This window comes from Macaca fascicularis, chromosome 2 (assembly GCF_037993035.2).
Source record: "Macaca fascicularis isolate 582-1 chromosome 2, T2T-MFA8v1.1".
Classification (NCBI taxonomy): domain Eukaryota; kingdom Metazoa; phylum Chordata; class Mammalia; order Primates; family Cercopithecidae; genus Macaca; species Macaca fascicularis.
The window spans coordinates 95,727,272-95,743,977 of NC_088376.1; the positions used below are offsets into that span (position 1 = coordinate 95,727,272).

A 16,706-nucleotide genomic window follows, 5' to 3' on the forward strand; every position below is an offset into this window, starting at 1 on the left:
TACCTCTTTCCTAACAGTTGAATTACCCATGAAGGTGTTTTATACTTACATCAATCCAGTAGGAGGTGGAGAGAGTGCTTAGGACACTCTTAGAGACAGATGAACTCAAGGGTCTGCTCTGTCATTTTTAGAGAACCTCGGTTGTGAAAGCTCACTCAGCTTTGCTCAGAGGTTTATATCCTCCTCCTCATTACTTCACAGACACCTAGGACTCTGTTTTATTACAGGGTTGAATAAATATTAGCTTTGCAGTTAAAGGTAACAGCGTCCGTTACATGTCAGACATGAGGGCCAAGCACTGCATGTATTACCTTACTTGTTTTTCATTGCAGAACTATTATTCCCTTTTTAAAAATCAGGAAACCGGGCTTTGAAAGGTGATCTTACCCAGCTTTCCCAGAAAATACAGTGGCGACCTGGACTTCCGACTCAGGTCTCACTGGCTCTGAGGCTCCCGGGCTTGCCACTGCTCTTTGCTGACTCTCATTGTGTTCGATTGAGACACTGAGTTTCAGTCTTTTCCTAGGCCCTGAAAGAATGGTAGATAGGCCACATCTGCTTTTCTTTCAGAGGAAACGAATATTATTTTATTGCGTTATGCTAAAGGCTGTCACAAATTTATAAAATTGTAGCAAAGTGCCTGAGGACATGAAGGGCCTAAATCAGAGGAATATTAGATGAAGCTTCACAGGAATATATCAGACAACATAGACGTCTTTAGAGAAAAGGAGGTGAACCAAGAGTTCCGGTCCTGCTGCCCGCTGTCCTGCTTGGACCCACAAGTGAGCCAGGGGCCTCCTGTGGCTCCTGCTCACCTCTGTGCTCCCTGTTCTGGAGGGGTAGAGTGACTTGGGTGCTTTTGATGGAACGATTAACATCACGCCTGGCCTGGCGTGACTCCATCTCCGATCTTTCCAGGAGATGGGAAATGCAGTCCCAGAGTTTTGTGGTGCTTTGACTCAGCTTTTGGTCTGCTGAGACTCACTCACAAATGTGTCATTCCGTTCTGCCATCCACTTTGTTTTCTTTCTCTTTTCTCAGTTCTCAGAATCTTTTTTCCTAATCATTCAACCAACTTGTTGACATCCTTCTCATGCCTATGACTAGGAAGGCAGTCCCCACCCCAGAGTGGCCCTAAGCTATGTCTGTGGCTCAGGAGCCCTCTCCAGGGGGCCTCTGCCTGGGATGGTCCCTGTGGTGAGTTAGTGAATGAATGATGAGATACGTGTGAGAGAATTTCACCTGGTAACACCCTTTGTTTTTTGGACCAGGATTCCCAAAGAAATTACAGTGAGTAATATTCACCAGGCCATTTGCAACATTCCTTTTCTGGATTTCCTCACAAACAAACACATGGGAATATTGAATGAGGACCAGTGAGCGGAGTGAGGTGCCCTGGAGAAGCAGGCTTTGAAGGCGCAGCGAAGCTGTAACTGAGGACCCTGCTGCTCGGGAAGGAGGTGGTTTCCAGTGCGCCTCGGGATGTCATGGCTACCCAACCATTGCCGCTCCTGTTCCTGCGTGCCACCAGCATGCTCCACTCCAGATGAAATCCATTGGACAGGAGTTTGTTTCCTCAGTGTGGAGTGAGGCTGTCAGTGGATACGTGCTTTGTCGGTCAGCGTTTCTGCAGTCTCTGTAAAGGCCCCATGAGACTTGGGCCAGGCCATGTGCCTCAGGCCCTTCTGCCTGAGTGCGCTCATGGGGGCTCCTTGGGCCCGCCTCCCCAGGAGATAGAAAAGGAGTGGCAGGCTAGAGATTTGAACTATCTTGTGGGCTGGAGTTACCAGTAGCTCCAGCAGTTATCCTGAAGAAAGATTGGGCTTCAGCCTTCAGCAAGTGGTTCTCTCCCCTGCTTGGCCTTGGTGTGAAGGGGCTGTACTCTGAGCCCAAGTGAGTCAGCTATAGGAAGAGGCCATACCTAGAGCAAAGAACCAGGAAGGCCTGAGAGACGGCAGACTGAGCAGAATTCCTTTTTTGAGCACAGGAGCATTACTAGAACCATTGTCAAAGCAGTGGCAAGAGACGGAGAGGTCCCAATGGGAGTCGGGAAGAGCTTTGATTATAACCAAGGAAACTGTCACTATGCTAGGAATAGACAGCGTGCACCAGCCCCGGACACTTGGCAGAAGCGTAGCAGTGTTACACTGTGTGCGAAGCAGATTGCAGGCTCCATGCCATCTGCATGGTCTGCAGGAACTTCTGCTACTGACCCCGTGCTGAGTGGCCAGTGGGGAACAGCCCCCGGCAGGCTCTTCTGGGGTGGTCTGTCCTATCCGTGGGTTGTGTATCCTCTTCTCCGTTAAGGAGTTTTTCCCAAGAAGAAAAGTATTTAAAAGAAGTACCAGTGAGTGCCTTAAAGTTGGAGAAGTAACTGCCCGTGCCCAGAAACAGGGATGCCAGTGCCCGGAAGCAGTGAGATTAGGCTGTGTCCACAAGCAGAGGACCCCTCGATGGGAGGGGGCGGCAGGCAGGAGAAGGAAGGCAAGCGGTGGCCGGGTCCATTGGAAGCGTCCCATCTCAGACTTCCTAACACGGCCTATGTGGAAGGCAGAACAGAGAACACATGCTCAGTCAGAAATCCGTTTCCTGTTCTGCTCAAGAAGAATCGGCAACCATTTGTCAGCCAATGTTTCTGCAGTGTTTGTAAAGGCCCCGGGCCAGGCCGTGTGCCTCAGGCCCTTCTCCCTGAGTGTGCTCAGAGTCAGTGAGTCAGAGTCAGAGAAACTTACCCAAGCAACATAATTCCTGTTTTCATGGGTCCTGTAGATGTTTGAGTCAGGAAGATAAGGCAGGGAGTGACTGAATAAACTCTGCCTTTTAAGTTGAGCATCTGGGCCGGTCACAGTGGCTAATGCCTGTAATCCCAGCACTCTGGGAGGTCGAGGTGGGTGGGTCACCTGAGGTCAGGAGTTCGAGACCAGCCCGACCAACATGGTGAAACCCCATCTCTACTAATAATAAAAGTTAGCCGGGCATAGTGGTGTGTGCCTGTAATCCCAGCTACTCAGGAGGCTGAGGCAGGAGAATCACTTGAACCCAGGAGGCAGAGGTTGCAGTGAGCCAAGATTGTACCACTGCACTCCACCCCTGGTGACAGAGTGAGACCGTCTCAAAAATTAATTCAGCATCTTGAGGGCTGCAAGTGCAGAAGGAATCTATTCTCAGTAGGGCATAGGGCATGCACTGGCTTAGCAGTTGAGTATATAAGGCTTGAATAGTCTATATGTGAACTGCTATAAGCAGGGTTGATAGGGAAGTGGATAGATTGCTTCAGCAAAGTGAACTGTGTGATCTCCAGGATGGAGGGAGAAAGATCTGATCCAAACGAGAACAGATTTGTTTATTACAGGTATGACAGCCTAAAGAAATTATCTTTTTGCAAAAGAAATATTAAATGATTTAGCAGTCTCCATGTGTGTTAATGTTTCAAATGTGTATCATAATGTGTATAATTGTGTAACAAAATTGTCTACAATAAATCTTTTGGTATTTGTGGTGGGTGTTTCTGAGTTTGAAGCGTGGTACTCAGGCAGGGTTCTCCTTGTACTGGGATGAGGTGACAGTGTAGATTCTTACTGGTATGTTTAAATTAATTCCTCTCTTTCTTGCCAAAAAAAAAAAAAAAAAATGTTGCAACCATACAAGATAAAGGATTACAGTTACATAAAAGTCTAAAAAAAATTGGAAATGGACATAATTATTTCTGACGGCTTGGGGCAGAAGAAAACTGCATAAATGAGCTCAGAGCTTTCTTAAAGCCAAGGCAAAGAGAGAATCAGCTCCTGGTGTCTAACAAAGAAACCTACCAGGTTACCTGGCAGGGTAAAGTTGGATGGTGTTGAGGTCTGAAAGAAGTTACTCCTATGACACGGTCCTTATGCTGTGACCATCTGCTAGCATATGGCTCAAAAATAATGAAAAATCCAGAAACATCAGAGCTGAACGATTTTGAAATCTTTGGTTCTTCAAAGGCATTATGATACAGTCCAAGTATGTAACTTTCTGGGGACCAGACTTCGCTGAGAGTTAGAATGGAGAGTCGAAGAGTCTGGCGGCTGAGAGTTAGTTAGGGGTGTGCCTAGGCTCACCTTCATAAATGTTTATTGTCTCAGCCAACGTTTTGGCAGAGCGACACAGCAGGCTCGGATCAGTGCCCAGACAGTACCTTGAATGACTTGGACTCCAGGTTATTGATTGAAGGAGCCCTGTGTGAATCGGGCCAACAGAGCTGGGGTTGAGGCTTCATCTTGACCCTGTTCAAAGGGGAGGTTCTTCCATCTGTCGGGTGGGCTGCAGGGCCTGGCTTTTCTCAAAAGCTGCTTTTGGGAATGTGGCCTGAGTCCTGAAGTTGTGTACCATGGAGCACAGAGAGGCGAAACCTTGATGTAAATGCCTGCAAACCACCTTGACTTGTGGAAGGACCTTTAGGACTTTCCGCCTGCAGAGCGTCACAGCGCAGCCCGTGGCTGCTTGAGGCAGCTCCTGCAGTGGCAGCTTGGGTCGTGAAATAAACTTAACATTTTCTTTTGTCTAGAATTTGCTAACAGGTTAAACTGCTTTTTACTTATTTATTTTGAGACAGTCTGGGCCGGGTACGGTGGCTTATGCCTGTAATCCCAGCACTTTGGGAGGCCGAGGTGGGCAGATCACAAGGTCAGGAGATCGAGACCATCCTGGCCAACATGGTGAAACCCCGTCTATACTAAAAATATAAAAATTAGCCGGGCATGGTGGCGGGCGCCTGTAATCCCAGCTACTCAGGAGACTGAGGCAGGAGAATCGCTTGAACCTGGGAGGCGGAGGTTGCAGTGAGCCAAGATCGTGCCATTGCACTGCATCCAGCCTGGGCGACAGGAACAAGACTCCATCTCAAAAAAAAAAAAAAAAAAAAAAAACACGGAAGCTGCTCTCCCACCCAGGCTGGGTGCAGTGGCGTGATCTCAGCTCATTGCAACCTCCGCACCCTGGGTTCAAACGAGCACGTCTGGCTAATTTTTGTATTTTTAGTAGAGATAGGGTTTTACCATGTTGGCCAGGCTGGTCTCAAACTCCTGACCTCAAGTGATCTGCCCGCCTCAGCTTCCCAAAGTGCTGGGATTACAGGCATGAGCCACCATGCCCGGCTTGCTTTTTATTTTTAAAAACTTTTTCTTTACAGAATTATTACAAAAACATTTATAGAAACTTTAGCAAGCATAAAAAATGTGTTTTAAAAGCTTCTCATAATTCCCCCTTTGAAAGATAATCACTGCTGACATCTCTCAGTGCCTGTCCGTCTGTCTGCTATGCGTATTATACATGTGTGTGTGAGATAGGTAGGAGTTGGGGCCACGTGGTTGAGACTTGTCTCAGTTGCTCTTGGATCACTTGCTGAACATGTTAGGCCTGATTAGACCTAAGTGAGTGGGAAGGAGTTTCATCAGAACCCACATCTGCTCATAAATAAAGAGGCCAGGCTGGGTGCCGTGGTTCACACCTGCAATCCCAGTGCTTTGTGGAGGCTGAGGCAGGAGGATTGCTTGAGCCCAGGAGTTCACGGCCAGCTTGGGCAACCATAGGGAGACCCTGTTTCTACAAAATTTACAAAAATAATAAAAAATGGCCGGGTATGGTAGCTCAATGCCTGTAATCCCAGCACTTTGGGAGGCCGAGGTGGGCGGAACATCTGAGGTCAGGAGTTCAAGACCAGCCCGGCCAACATGGTGAAGCCCTGTCTCTACAAAAATTAGCTGGGCGTGGTGGTGGGCGCCTGTAATCCCAGCTACTCGGGAGGCTGAGGTGGGAGAATATCGCTTGAATGTGGGGGGCAGAGGTTGCAGTGAGCTGAGATTGTGCCGCTGCACTCCAGCCTGGGCAACAGAGGGGGGAAAAAAAAAAGCCAGGCATGGTGGTGGCATGCCCCTGTGGTCCCAGCTACTCGGGCAGCAGAGGTGGGAGGATCGCTTGAGCCCAGGAGGTAGAGGCTGCAGTGAGCAGTGATCACACCACTGCAGCCTGGGCGACAAAGCGAGACCGTCTTGGTGATGAGGATGGTGCGCCCTCAGAGGAGCACTGGAGTTGGTGTTTGTGAAAGGCTGTATGCTGTGCACTGCAGGGGCTCTTGCCCATTTGTTTGCCTTGCAGTCAGGCCTGTCTGGTGTGGTGAGGCCTCCGCTGCGGCTACCCCAGCAGCACTGCCAGGAAGGGGCAGGCCTGGTTGGTCCTGGCTGAGGCGCAGCAGAGCTGGCCAGCCCATTATAGGAAAAGAACAAACGAGCATCCCAGGTGCTGTGCAGGGTGACATTGGCCAGGGGGTGGTGAGGGGCTGTGAGCACAGGGGATCAAGCTAGAGGACGCTGGGAGCAGCAGGTGGGAATAGAGCTGGCTCCAGGGAAAGTGAGGAGGGGGGACTAAGGCAGGAAAGAATAATCCTAACACCTGTGTCTCAGTTATTTCCTGTACTGAGCACCCCACCCATAAACACGGATATTCTCAGCAAGTTACAAAATGTAGCTGGTAGCGTCCTCGCTTTTCGGGTAAAGAAACAGAACCCCAGCTGCTCACAGGTAGCGAGTGGAGAAGCCAGGATTAGAGCCTGAGGAGCTTCAGAGAGCCCCTTTACCCGAGGCGCCTGGGTGAGGGTGGGTGACAGGGTGGGTTCTATGGGCTGCACCTAACACGTGCCCTGCAGCCCACACAGCAAGAAGTGCTCAGGATCAACAGGCCTCTGAGGTATGGAGGCAGCTGGGCCCCACTGAAGTCCTTAGCACCAAGAGACCGGAGAAAGAAAGCATGAGAAAACTCGTGTTTACAATTTAAGAAATTGAAACTGTACATTTTTGCATTTTAGTAAAACTGAAAAACTCAGATTGTACAGTTTAATCTCATTTCCACAGACACCCAGCAGGCAGCCTCTTTTCTCTTAGAAAAATCAAACATGCAAGCCGTGAAGTCTGAAATAGCAGAACCCCTTGGATAAGCACACGGTTTGGACTTCTTTAAAGTGAGCCTCTCACCAAGAGCATTTCCTTTGCTGGCATGAGGGGAGGGCTATGCCTGCCAGGGCTAGCACCTGGAAGGGACGCTGACAGGCAGCCTGAGCTGGAACCACTGTCCCACCTGCACATCTGGTGGCTCTGAGACCAGAGTGGAGTGCCACCATCTGCAGCTTAAATGCTCGTCAGACTAGAGCCACTTGTGGGCCGGAGAGGAAGAAAGATCCAAGGGAAATCCACAAATTTCCTTACTGAAGACTGTCCTGAGCTTGTGCCTCTAAGCTTTAAAAAGGGACGTAGACCCTTCAAATGTGTGAAGGGCTGCTGTGCAAAGGGACCAGGCGTGACCCATGTGGCCATGCTGGCTGGAATTGACGGAGAAAGTTAGGAGAGAGCTTTGCAAAGAAAATGAACTGCCTCTTCAAAAGGTGGTGAGTTCCCTGTCACTGTACATGTGAGCAGGGTAGACAGAAGGGGGAGGGTTGGTGTCGATGACATTTTAAGGTATTTCAGGGAATGAGACAATGCCACCTTCCCAAAAACAGTCCCCGTTCTTAGCCAGTGTGTACGGTAGTGTCCTTCTCATCATCCTTATGTTAGGGGGGGGAAATAATTAGTAATAAAATGTAGATTCAGTCTTTAGACACCTACCACAAGGTAAATGTGATTCATTCAATCCCAAGAAATGTTTTGTTAAAACATGAGGCTCATCTTGGCCATAAGGAGGTCTGTGAAGTGGAAGTCCGTGACTGACGGTCTGTTTCTTCCAGAAATTTCCTCCTGGATACTCAGCATCACCATGAGTCATGCAGGTGATGGCCCAAGATTCCTACAGCTTCAACTGCAGGGGCCATTTGTAGGAAGAGCCAAGGGTCTCACCATAGGTTATAAAATTAATCAAGTGCTCATGCATCCTGGGAAATCCACCAAAAGTGGACATAACTGGTTCTTTCAAGGGCCGGATGTGTCCACATTCCTTAGCTTCCATGGACCAATTCGGTTCCCAACTGACTTGCTCCTCAGGCTCCTCTGATTTCAAAACCCAGAGATGGCCAGATGGCAGTTACGAACGCGGGAGCCTTCCACAGGCTTCTCAAGAGGACGCTTGAGGCTGAGCTGAGCTGGGTGTGCCAAGTCCATCGGTGCATCTGCCCCGCACCAGCACCTCAGCCCTGGTGACAGCTTTGAGAGGGGCTGTGCCCTCCTGGAGGGGCCCATGCCATGCTCTCGCCCAGCCCCACGGTAGTGGGTCCTGAGGCCGCTCCCCAGCCCTCTCCTGTCAGCAGCCACGGTGTCACGGTGCAGGCAGTCACACGTTGAGAATCCGGGGAGCTGAGGCCTGAAAGATGGCGGAGGGGTTAGGAGTGAACTTCTTCCTCACCTCTGGGACCTGAAAAATGGAGTGTGGCCACATATCAGCGGGACTTTTCCTTACCTCCCTACGCCCCAGCTCCAGGAAAAAATCCCCTCCCATCCTCTAGGAGTCGAGACCCGAAGGGTCAGAGGGGACTTGCTCACCATGAGCCGTAGGCGTCATGGCATTAGTGGCTCAGTGGCACATGGACCTTCCATTCTGCTCCCTGAACCACCTGGGAATCGGGGAGCCGAGGTGCCCCACTCCCTCCCATCGCCTCTTTCCTCTTACATAAATGCTCCGATACTCGGGCCAAGGGTAAGACGGGGATTTAGGATGCAGAGACCCTGCTCACCAGAGAGGCCAACACTAGAGGGCCACCCAGCTGGCTAATGATGAAGGAGTACCTTGGGTTTTTGTTCACGACATCTGGTTGGCATTGCTGTCCCTGGTCATAATTCCATTTTACACCATGAAAATCTGGCTTCTAATCCCTACCCAGGTAAAGAGGCTTCTATACCCACACCTCTGCTGCACCAGCTTCAGGCTGACCTGGAAGCCGGCCCCAGGGCTGCTGTCCCATCCCGAAGTGTGGGTTGTGATGACTCGGGCTGGTTTTGCCTTTGTGGATCTTGAGGGCTTCACTCCAGTCCAAGCCTGGAATTCCTGTCTGGAACAGAGAACACGGTCACAATCTTGCACAGGGGCAGCCATCCCTTTACCCGACTCCCCAGGGGCTGCTGCTCTGCCCCATGCACAGCCCTGCCCACTGCTGAGACCCTCAGCTCCAGGCGGTCCTTATCCTCTTCCCAAAAACAGAACTGGCAAGGCAAGCGCACTCCCGCGCAGGCCCAGCTCTGGGAAAAAGCAGGTGTGTGGCCGCCCGGCCCCTCACCTCAGTGATGCACTGGGAAATCTGGGCTCACCCCAGCCCCTAAGGAAGTAGGAAAGGAAGTTTATTCTCACACTGCAGGCGAGCGCAGGCTCAGGGCAGAGCTCATTCAGCACCTGCGTCTCATCCAGCACGCGCCAGCACCTGGTACTGCTGGGTCTTGGAGATGCCCAGCCCCGGTGCTCTCCCTGCACCCCTGCAATTCTCCCACGCCTGCTCCTCCAGAGCCAGGCTGCTCCAAGAGACCCAGGTCATGGTGGCCACTTATACCTGTAGAGGAAATGCCCCCAGCACCAGGCACAGCCCTGGCTCACCAGACCCGTTTAAGACTGAAGAGAAAAATAAGGCTCAGAACTTAGTTTTTTATACTTTGTCTCATTAACTCATGCAGAAGAATGGATCGCAGTGACTATCTCAAAAGACTCCAAGGTGGCCTGGCCTTTGCACAGCTCCGTGCATGGTGGAGGGAGGGAGTGGATCATGTGCTCCTGCTCAGCCTGTGGCGGGGAGGGTGGTGTGATGGGGGAAGGCGGCCCCTGGAGGGAGAGGATGAGGCTGGTGCCGCTGGCTCCGTGTCCTGGGAGCAGCTTTTCTCCATGAAAAGACAGTGCTTCCATTGCTCTGAACACAAGGGACCTCCTTTAATCCTACCCACTGCTCTGTAAGACGGGGAGCTCAGAAGGCAGAAGTCCTTGTGTCCCGGGAGCACCTGACCAAGGTGGAAGTGTCCAGCTAGCTGGGCCCGGCACCCACATGAGCGCAGGATTGCTCCTGCCCAGGCTGGACTCTGCCGGGGTTTGGCTTCAGGCCCTGTGGTCAACAAAGCTGCCTTTCTCCTTGGCAGCTGCACAGCTGGGGCACCACTGGGCAGGCTGTGTGGGCAGGGAATGGCTGTGTCCATGGCCAGCACTGGGGTGCCAGGAGGAGAGCTGGGCCGGGGCCCCATCAGGTAATTTTCACTCCCGAGGCTGTGAGGTTCTAAAGACCAGCTGCCTAAACCATCTGCTGCCCTGTTTCTCCTGGGGAAGCAGGTCCTCCCCTGGGCGCGCCCTTCTGTCCCCAAAACACTTCGCGTGCCCATGCTGAGCCCTGGCTCTGGCATCCTGAGCCTGCTGCCCTGAAGTGGCTGCAGGGGTCCCAGAGCAGGAAGTGACCAGAGCCACAGACTACAGCAATCCTGGGGGCCGCCAGAGGAGGGAGTCAGGGCTGGAGTCCAGATGGGAGAGGGGATCTTAATGGAATCGGCAGGACCCGGTGACTGCCTGGAGAGAAAGAAAACAGACTAATGCTCAGGCCAAGAAGACCAATAAGAAATACAGGCCCCCTGCCTGCGATGCCCCCCTCACAATGCTCAAGCATGTCCCAGCATCAGCCCCGGAAGGAGGATTGGGAGGCCTGGGTTCTCAGCCCAATATGGTTTCAGACAAATTGCTCAACTTCCCTGAGCCTCAGTTTCTTCTGAAAAGTGGGGCTGCTGTCCCATGTGCCTGAGGTCATTGTGAGTCTTTGTATCGGGCACTCAGTAAAGTGGGGCTGAGTCTTGTGGAACTTGAACGATCAGCCCTCTAATTGCCCCGCCAAGGAAGGAAGGACGGAAGGAAGGAAGGAAGGAAGGAAGGAAGGAAGGAAGGACGGACGGAAGGGAGGGAGGGAGGGAGGGAGGGAGGAAGGGAGGAAGGAAGGAAGGAAGGAAGGATGGAAGGAAGGAAGGAAAGAAGGAAGGAAGCCACCAGAAAGCAAGGACTGTTTTCCAGAAGTGGGCAGGGCTAGCACCTGGGCCAGAGGTGCTGGAGAGAATTCGGAGGGAGCCTGTCAGGTGGAAGGAGCCAGGCTGGCTGTGGGTAGGACCTGCTGTGCCCATGTGGCCAGGCAAGCAAGGCAGATCAACTCACATGCAGACCAGAAGCCAGCAAGGCAGGCCCTGCAGGGGTGAAGAAGTTGAGGCCTGGGGATCCTGGGTAACCCTCAAGAACCTTGAGTTAGGAGTGGCCTCACATCTTCAGGATTCCTGGCTCCGTTCGTTTCCTTGGCTTTCTGAATTTCTTAAAAGTTTGCTTAGATGATGTGCATCTTGCAAGACAAAGCTGGATGGAGTGGCTTGTGCCAGGTCCCAGAGCTGGAGGGTGGGGGTCCCAGAGGCCCGCTGGCATGGCGCTGGGGGGGTCAAGTTCAACAGTGATCCTGTGTTTCTGTCCAAATTGGGGGCAGGGGTCCGGGCAGCCAAGCTCTTGCTATTCCTGCTTTTTGGATGAAGAAAGGGTCAGAAAGGCTGACCCGGCCAGGTGCGGTGGCTCACTCCTGTAATCCCAGCACTATGGGAGGGCAAGGCAGGAGGATCATGAGGTCAAGAGATCGGGACCATCCTGGCCAACATGGTGAAACCCCGTCTCTACTAAAAATACAAAAATTAGGCCAGGCACAGTGGCTCATGCCTGTAATCAGAGCACCATGGAAGGCCAAGGCGGGCAGATCACGAGGTCAGGAGATGGAGACCATCCTGGCTAAGGTGGTGAAACCCCGTCTCTAGTAAAAAAAAAAATCCATAAAAATTAGCCAGGCATGGCAGCAGGCACCTGTAGTCCCAGCTACTCGGGAGGCTGAAGCAGGAGAATGGCATGAACCCAGGAGGTGGAGCTTGCAGTGAGCCGAGATCGCTGCCACTGCACTCCAGCCTGGGCGACAGAGTGAGACTCCATCTCACAACTAAATAAATAAATAATAAAAATACAAAAATTAGCTGGGTGCGGTGGTGCGCGCCTGTAGTCCCAGATACTCCAGAGGCTGAGACAGGAGAATTGCTTGAACCCGGGAGGCAGAGGTTACAGTGAGCTAAGATAGCGCCATTGCACTCCAGCCTGGTGACAGAGTGAGACTCTGTCTCAAAAAAAAAAAAAAAAAAAAAAAAAAAAAAAAAAAAGAGGCTGACTCACTTGAATTATTTACACACCAGGAGGTAAGAACTCCAACAAGCCCTGACTCCTGTCTGTCAAGGCTTTTCCATAGCTGGCCTGAGGACACAGTTCAAGAAAGCAAATGACTCCAAGGAGGCAGCTCTTAAGGGATGAAAACCCTTGGGGGCTACAAGTTTGATCTCTGGGGCAAGTCACATGGGTTCCACTCCCTTCTCTGCCATTCAAAGCTGTGCCAGCCACTCAGTTTCCTCATCTGTAGAATGGGGACAGCAAGCACTACATGAAGGCCTCAGGGCTAACCTGAGGGAGTGCTGAGCCTGGTGTGCGTTAAAGCAGAGAAGGTGACAGCTAGCACCTTTACCGTCACCAGAGCTGGGAGAGCCTGGCAGGACATTCACTAACCATATGTTCCACACAGATGAGGTACTGCTTTTTTTTTTTTTAGGGGGGTGAGGACAGAGTCTTGCTCTGTTGCCTAGGCTGGAGTACAGTAGCTCTGTCTCGGCTCACTGCAACCTCTGCCTCCTGGGTTCATGGGATTCTCCCGCTTCAGCCTCCCGAGTAGCTGGGATTACAGGTGCGTGCCACCACGTCCAGCTAATTTTTTGTATTTATAGTAGAGATGGGGTTTCACCATGTTGGTCAGGTTGGTCTCGAACTCCTGACCTTGTGATCCACCTACCTCAGCCTCCCAAAGTGCTGGGATTACAGCTATGAGCCACCACACCTGGCCCCCCGCTTTTTTTTTTTTTTTTTTTTTTTTGAGACAGAGTCTTGCACTGTTCCCTGCCTGGAGTGCAGTGGCGCAATCTCTGCTCACTGCAACCTCTGCCTCCCAGGTTCAAGCGATTCTCCTGCCTCAGCCTCCTGAGTAGCTGGGATTACAGGTGCCTGCCACCACACCCAGCTAATTTTTAGTAGAGACAGGGTTTCACTATGTTGGCCAGGCTAGTCTCGAACTTGTGATCTGTCCGCCTCAGCCTCCCAAAGTGCTGGGATTACAGGCCTGAGCCACCGCACTCGGCCTCTTTTTAACTTTTAAATAAAACATAATAATAACTTCTGTGATAAGCATCCTTACTGCTAAATCTTTGTTCATATCATCATTTCTTTGGGATAAATTCCTACCTGTGGAATTAAAGAGCCAAAAGGTATGAACTTTATCCCCCCAATTTTATTAGTTTTAAAAACCAAGCTGGGCACAGTGGCTGATGCCTTTAATTCCAGCACTTTGGGAGGCTGAGGCAGGAGGATCACTTGAGCCCAGGAATTTGAGACCAGCCCAGGCAACACAGACCCCATCTCTTAAAAAAACAAAAAACAAAAAAACAGGTGTAGTGCCCGCCTGTGGTCTCAGCTACTCAGGAGGCTGAGGTGGGAAAATCACTTGAGCCTGGGAGGTTGAGGCTGCAGTGAACTGAAATCATGCCGCTGCACTCCAGCCTGGGCAACAACAAAAAACCCCCCCAAAAACCCCAACCATATCAAGGCATTATTTCCAAACCATACAATTCATCCATTAAAAACGTACAGCTGGATGACTTTTGAAAAATGTATCCACTTGGGTACCACCACCATTATCAAGACACAAAGAACATTCCATGTCCCCAGGAGGAGGCTCCCTCATAGGTCCTCACTTTGTAAGGAACTCGCTGGGGGACAGTGGTTGCAGGGTGGGTCTTGCATTCCCTGACATGTCCTCAAGCTGAGCTGCTAAAGCTGGAGTGGGCAACACCGAGCCGCAGTGCTCAGGCCCTAGCCAGCTGGAGAAGCCTGAATGGCGGAGAGTCTGGAAGGCCAGAGGTCCTGGGAGTGCAGCGCATTCCAGTGGCTGAAGTTCTAGGCACCAGAGCAGGGCAAGGGGTGGAGCTTGCAGGGCGGCAGCTTCAGCAAGGAAGCGCTTTCTGTTAGTTACAGCAGTCTGACCGTGAAGCGAGCTGATTTGCACGGCGCTGGGCTCCTCTTTACTAGGGATGTTCTAGCATAGGCTTAGCTTTTATTTATTTGAGACAAGGTCTTGCTCTGTTGCCCAGGTGGATTGCAGTGGCACAAACACTGCTCACTGTAGGCTTGACCTTGCAGGCTTGAGGGATCCTCCCACCTCAGCCTCCCAATCAACTGGGACCACAGGCAGGCACCACCACGCCCAGCTAATTTTCTATTTTTTGTAGAGGTAGGGTCTCACTATGTTGCCCAGACTGGTCTTGAACTCCTGGGCTCAAGTGATCCTCCCACCTAAGCTTCCCAAAGTGCTGGGATTACAGGTGTGAGCCACCATGCCTGGCTGGCTTAGCTTTTAGAAGCAGTCCCTCAGCCAGGCACGGTGGCTCATGACTATAATCCCAGCACTTTGGGAGGCTGAGGCAGGTGGATCACGAGGTCAGGAGTTCGAGACCAGCCTGACCAATATATTGAAACCCCGTCTCTACTAAAAATATAAAAAATTAGCCGGGCGTGATGGCGCGCACCTATAATCCCAGCTACTCAGGGGCTGAGGCAGGAGAATTGCTTGAACCTGGGAGGCGGAGGTTGCAGTGAGCCGAGATCATACCACTGCATTCCAGCCTGGGCGACAGAGTGAGACTCCGTCTCAAGAAAGAAAAAGATCAAAAATAAAAATAAATAAAAATTAGCTGGGCATGGTGGCACAAGCCTGTAATCCGAGCTACTCGGGAGGCTGAGGCAGGAGAATTGCTGGAACCAGGGAGGAAGGCATTGCAGTGAGCCAAGATTGCACCACCGCACTCCAGCCTGGGTGACAGAGCGAGACTCTGTCTCCAAAAAAAAAAAAAAAAAAAAAGTTAAAAAGATAGGTAATACATGGTCGTGTTACAAGGGGAAAAAAAGCAATGTTTCAAAAGAGCAGAGTGAAAAGCCTCCTTCCACCCCTGGCAGTCCCCATCAAGTTCCTCTCCCTAACGGTACCATCTCCTCAGACATCCATCAGAGGCATCTTGTGCTTATTTGAGCATATGTGTGTGTATTAATACCCCTTTTTAAAACACAAATAGCCTACGTGCTGCTGTGCACCTTGCTTTTTTGGTATGCGTATATTTAAGATCCGCTGGGCTTCAGTATCCCATTCCATGGCTGTGCTATAATTAACCAGTTCCCTACATCAGCAGGACAAGGGGGTTGTTGTACAATGTCTCCACGTATCTTACACTCCTGAGCTCCCCCATTACCTTTTGGATACCTATAGGGAAAACCCCTACTAGTGAAATAGCTGCACCAAAGGAAAGGTAGTGCTTTTAATAGCCCCACATTAGAAACACCCTAAATAGTCAATGGTAAGGAAGTAGATAAAACTTTAAGATATACAGGCATATCCATAGGATAAAATACTGCACGTTTATTAAAATTCATGTTGCAGAACATCTAGTAACACGAACAGACTTCTACAACTGGTGAAAAAAGTGTACAGTAAGACTCTAACCATGTAAAAATATATCAGGGCATATGCACCAAATGCACGTTACGAAGTAGAAAGAACTCATCTGGGGAGGGATTAAGGAGATAATTATTTTGTTGTAATGTCTGTACTTTCCCATTTTTCTACAGTATGAATTACTTTTGTAATAAGAGGGGAAAAGGGAGACAGCCCTCGGTAGGAGCAGAGCTGGGCTGGGAGGCGCAGAGGGCCCGCAGACCCGCCCTTCCTGAAAGCCAAGTCAGCAGCCCCTGTCACAGTGGGACGCTGAAGGGCTCACCCACTCGGGACCCTGCGCTCGGTCCTCACCACCAACGCCTCCACAGAAGGCAGTGACCGGAGGCAGCTGGGGGACTTGGCCTGCGCGCACGCCTCGCACGGCTAGGCCCGGCGGTGGGAGTTAAAGGGAGGCCGATTCCAACTCGGCTGAAGGCAGGCCATTCTGACGGCTGCCCCCAGGAGGGCGGCTGCACGCTCCCGGCACGGAGGTGCTCGAGCAATGAGTCCGGGCACGCAGCAGCGAAGGCGACGCCTGCAGTGCCCACGGACCAAAGCGGGTGACCTCTGAGGCCGCCGGCAGCTCCGAGGTCGCGTGGGATTCGGGCTCCAGGAGCCTCCGCTCTCCCGCCCACCCCATCCCGCTGGCTCCGGGCCTCCGCGTCCTCCCACCACAAGGTGGGGACTCGCTGCGGCCCCTACCCAGCCCATACCTGTACGACGTGGTCGCTGCTCCAGTCGCGTCTGCGTCGCCGATGGGCAGCACGTAGACCCCGCGGGCGCCGGGCGCAGGTGGCGCGGAGGACTGCGCGGAGGATTTGCTCCTGCGGCCGCCCGCCCCCGGTCCGCGCCCCGGCTGCTGATCCTTGGGCCCGGCGTGCGTCGTCCACAAGCCGAAGTCCCGCTGGTATTGAGTGAGCGGCACGTCCCGACCGGGATCCCGGGCGCCCGCGGCAGGCTGGCCCCTGCGCGAGGCGGCGCCGCCCGGGCCCGGCTCCTCGCTGTCGAGGTCCGAGTAACCGTGAAGGGTCAGCGGCACCGCCACGTCGGAGCGGTCCAGCTGGTTCCAGCGCCGCGCCAGGCAGCACAGGCGGCTGATGCAGGGCCACGCCATGCCAGCCCCGGCGCCCGCCGCCCCGCTCCC

At 52.2% G+C, this 16,706-nt stretch overlaps 2 protein-coding genes across 16 annotated transcripts in view; one reads left to right on the forward strand and one right to left on the reverse strand.

Moving 5' to 3' along the window:
* The window catches only part of YEATS2 (YEATS domain containing 2), a 108,689-nt gene extending 105,192 nt beyond the window's left edge, over positions 1–3,497 (forward strand). For all 8 annotated transcript variants that reach the window (XM_045386538.3, XM_065540264.2, XM_074031489.1 and 5 more), the window contains one exon: positions 1,272–3,497. In XM_045386538.3, coding sequence (XP_045242473.2) covers positions 1,272–1,380 — 109 coding nt within the window. In that variant the 3' untranslated portion in view covers positions 1,381–3,497. The remainder of the gene's footprint in view (positions 1–1,271) is intronic.
* On the reverse strand, positions 560–16,706 carry MAP6D1 (MAP6 domain containing 1). 8 transcript variants are annotated; one of them, XR_012430907.1, is made up of 4 exons: positions 16,276–16,706; positions 8,884–9,001; positions 7,629–8,316; positions 560–2,539 (listed from the first exon to the last, which is right to left on the reverse strand). XR_012430907.1 is itself a non-coding variant. In XM_074031507.1 (3 exons), the coding sequence occupies exons 1-3, from the start codon at positions 16,674–16,676 to the stop codon at positions 8,287–8,289; spliced, it is 549 nt and encodes a 182-aa protein (XP_073887608.1). In that variant the 5' UTR covers positions 16,677–16,706; the 3' UTR covers positions 6,790–8,286. The 8 variants fall into 8 exon arrangements, 3 of the variants coding, with proteins under 3 accessions (XP_073887608.1, XP_005546562.3, XP_045242487.2); XR_012430905.1 differs by having other exon boundaries at positions 7,629–8,367; XR_012430906.1 differs by having other exon boundaries at positions 7,629–8,367; positions 8,858–9,001.

Coding starts and splice junctions, on each gene's coding strand:
- MAP6D1 (XM_005546505.5), bottom strand. CDS start 16,676: ATGGCGTGGCCCTGCATCAGCCGCCTGTGCTGCCTGGCGCGGCGCTGG. Junction 9,002..16,275: donor GCAGCGACCACGTCGTACAG/GTATGGGCTGGG, acceptor TCTCTGTTCCAG/ACAGGAATTCCAGGCTTGGA. Junction 8,368..8,883: donor GCCCTGGGGCCGGCTTCCAG/GTCAGCCTGAAG, acceptor TCCATTTTTCAG/GTCCCAGAGGTGAGGAAGAA.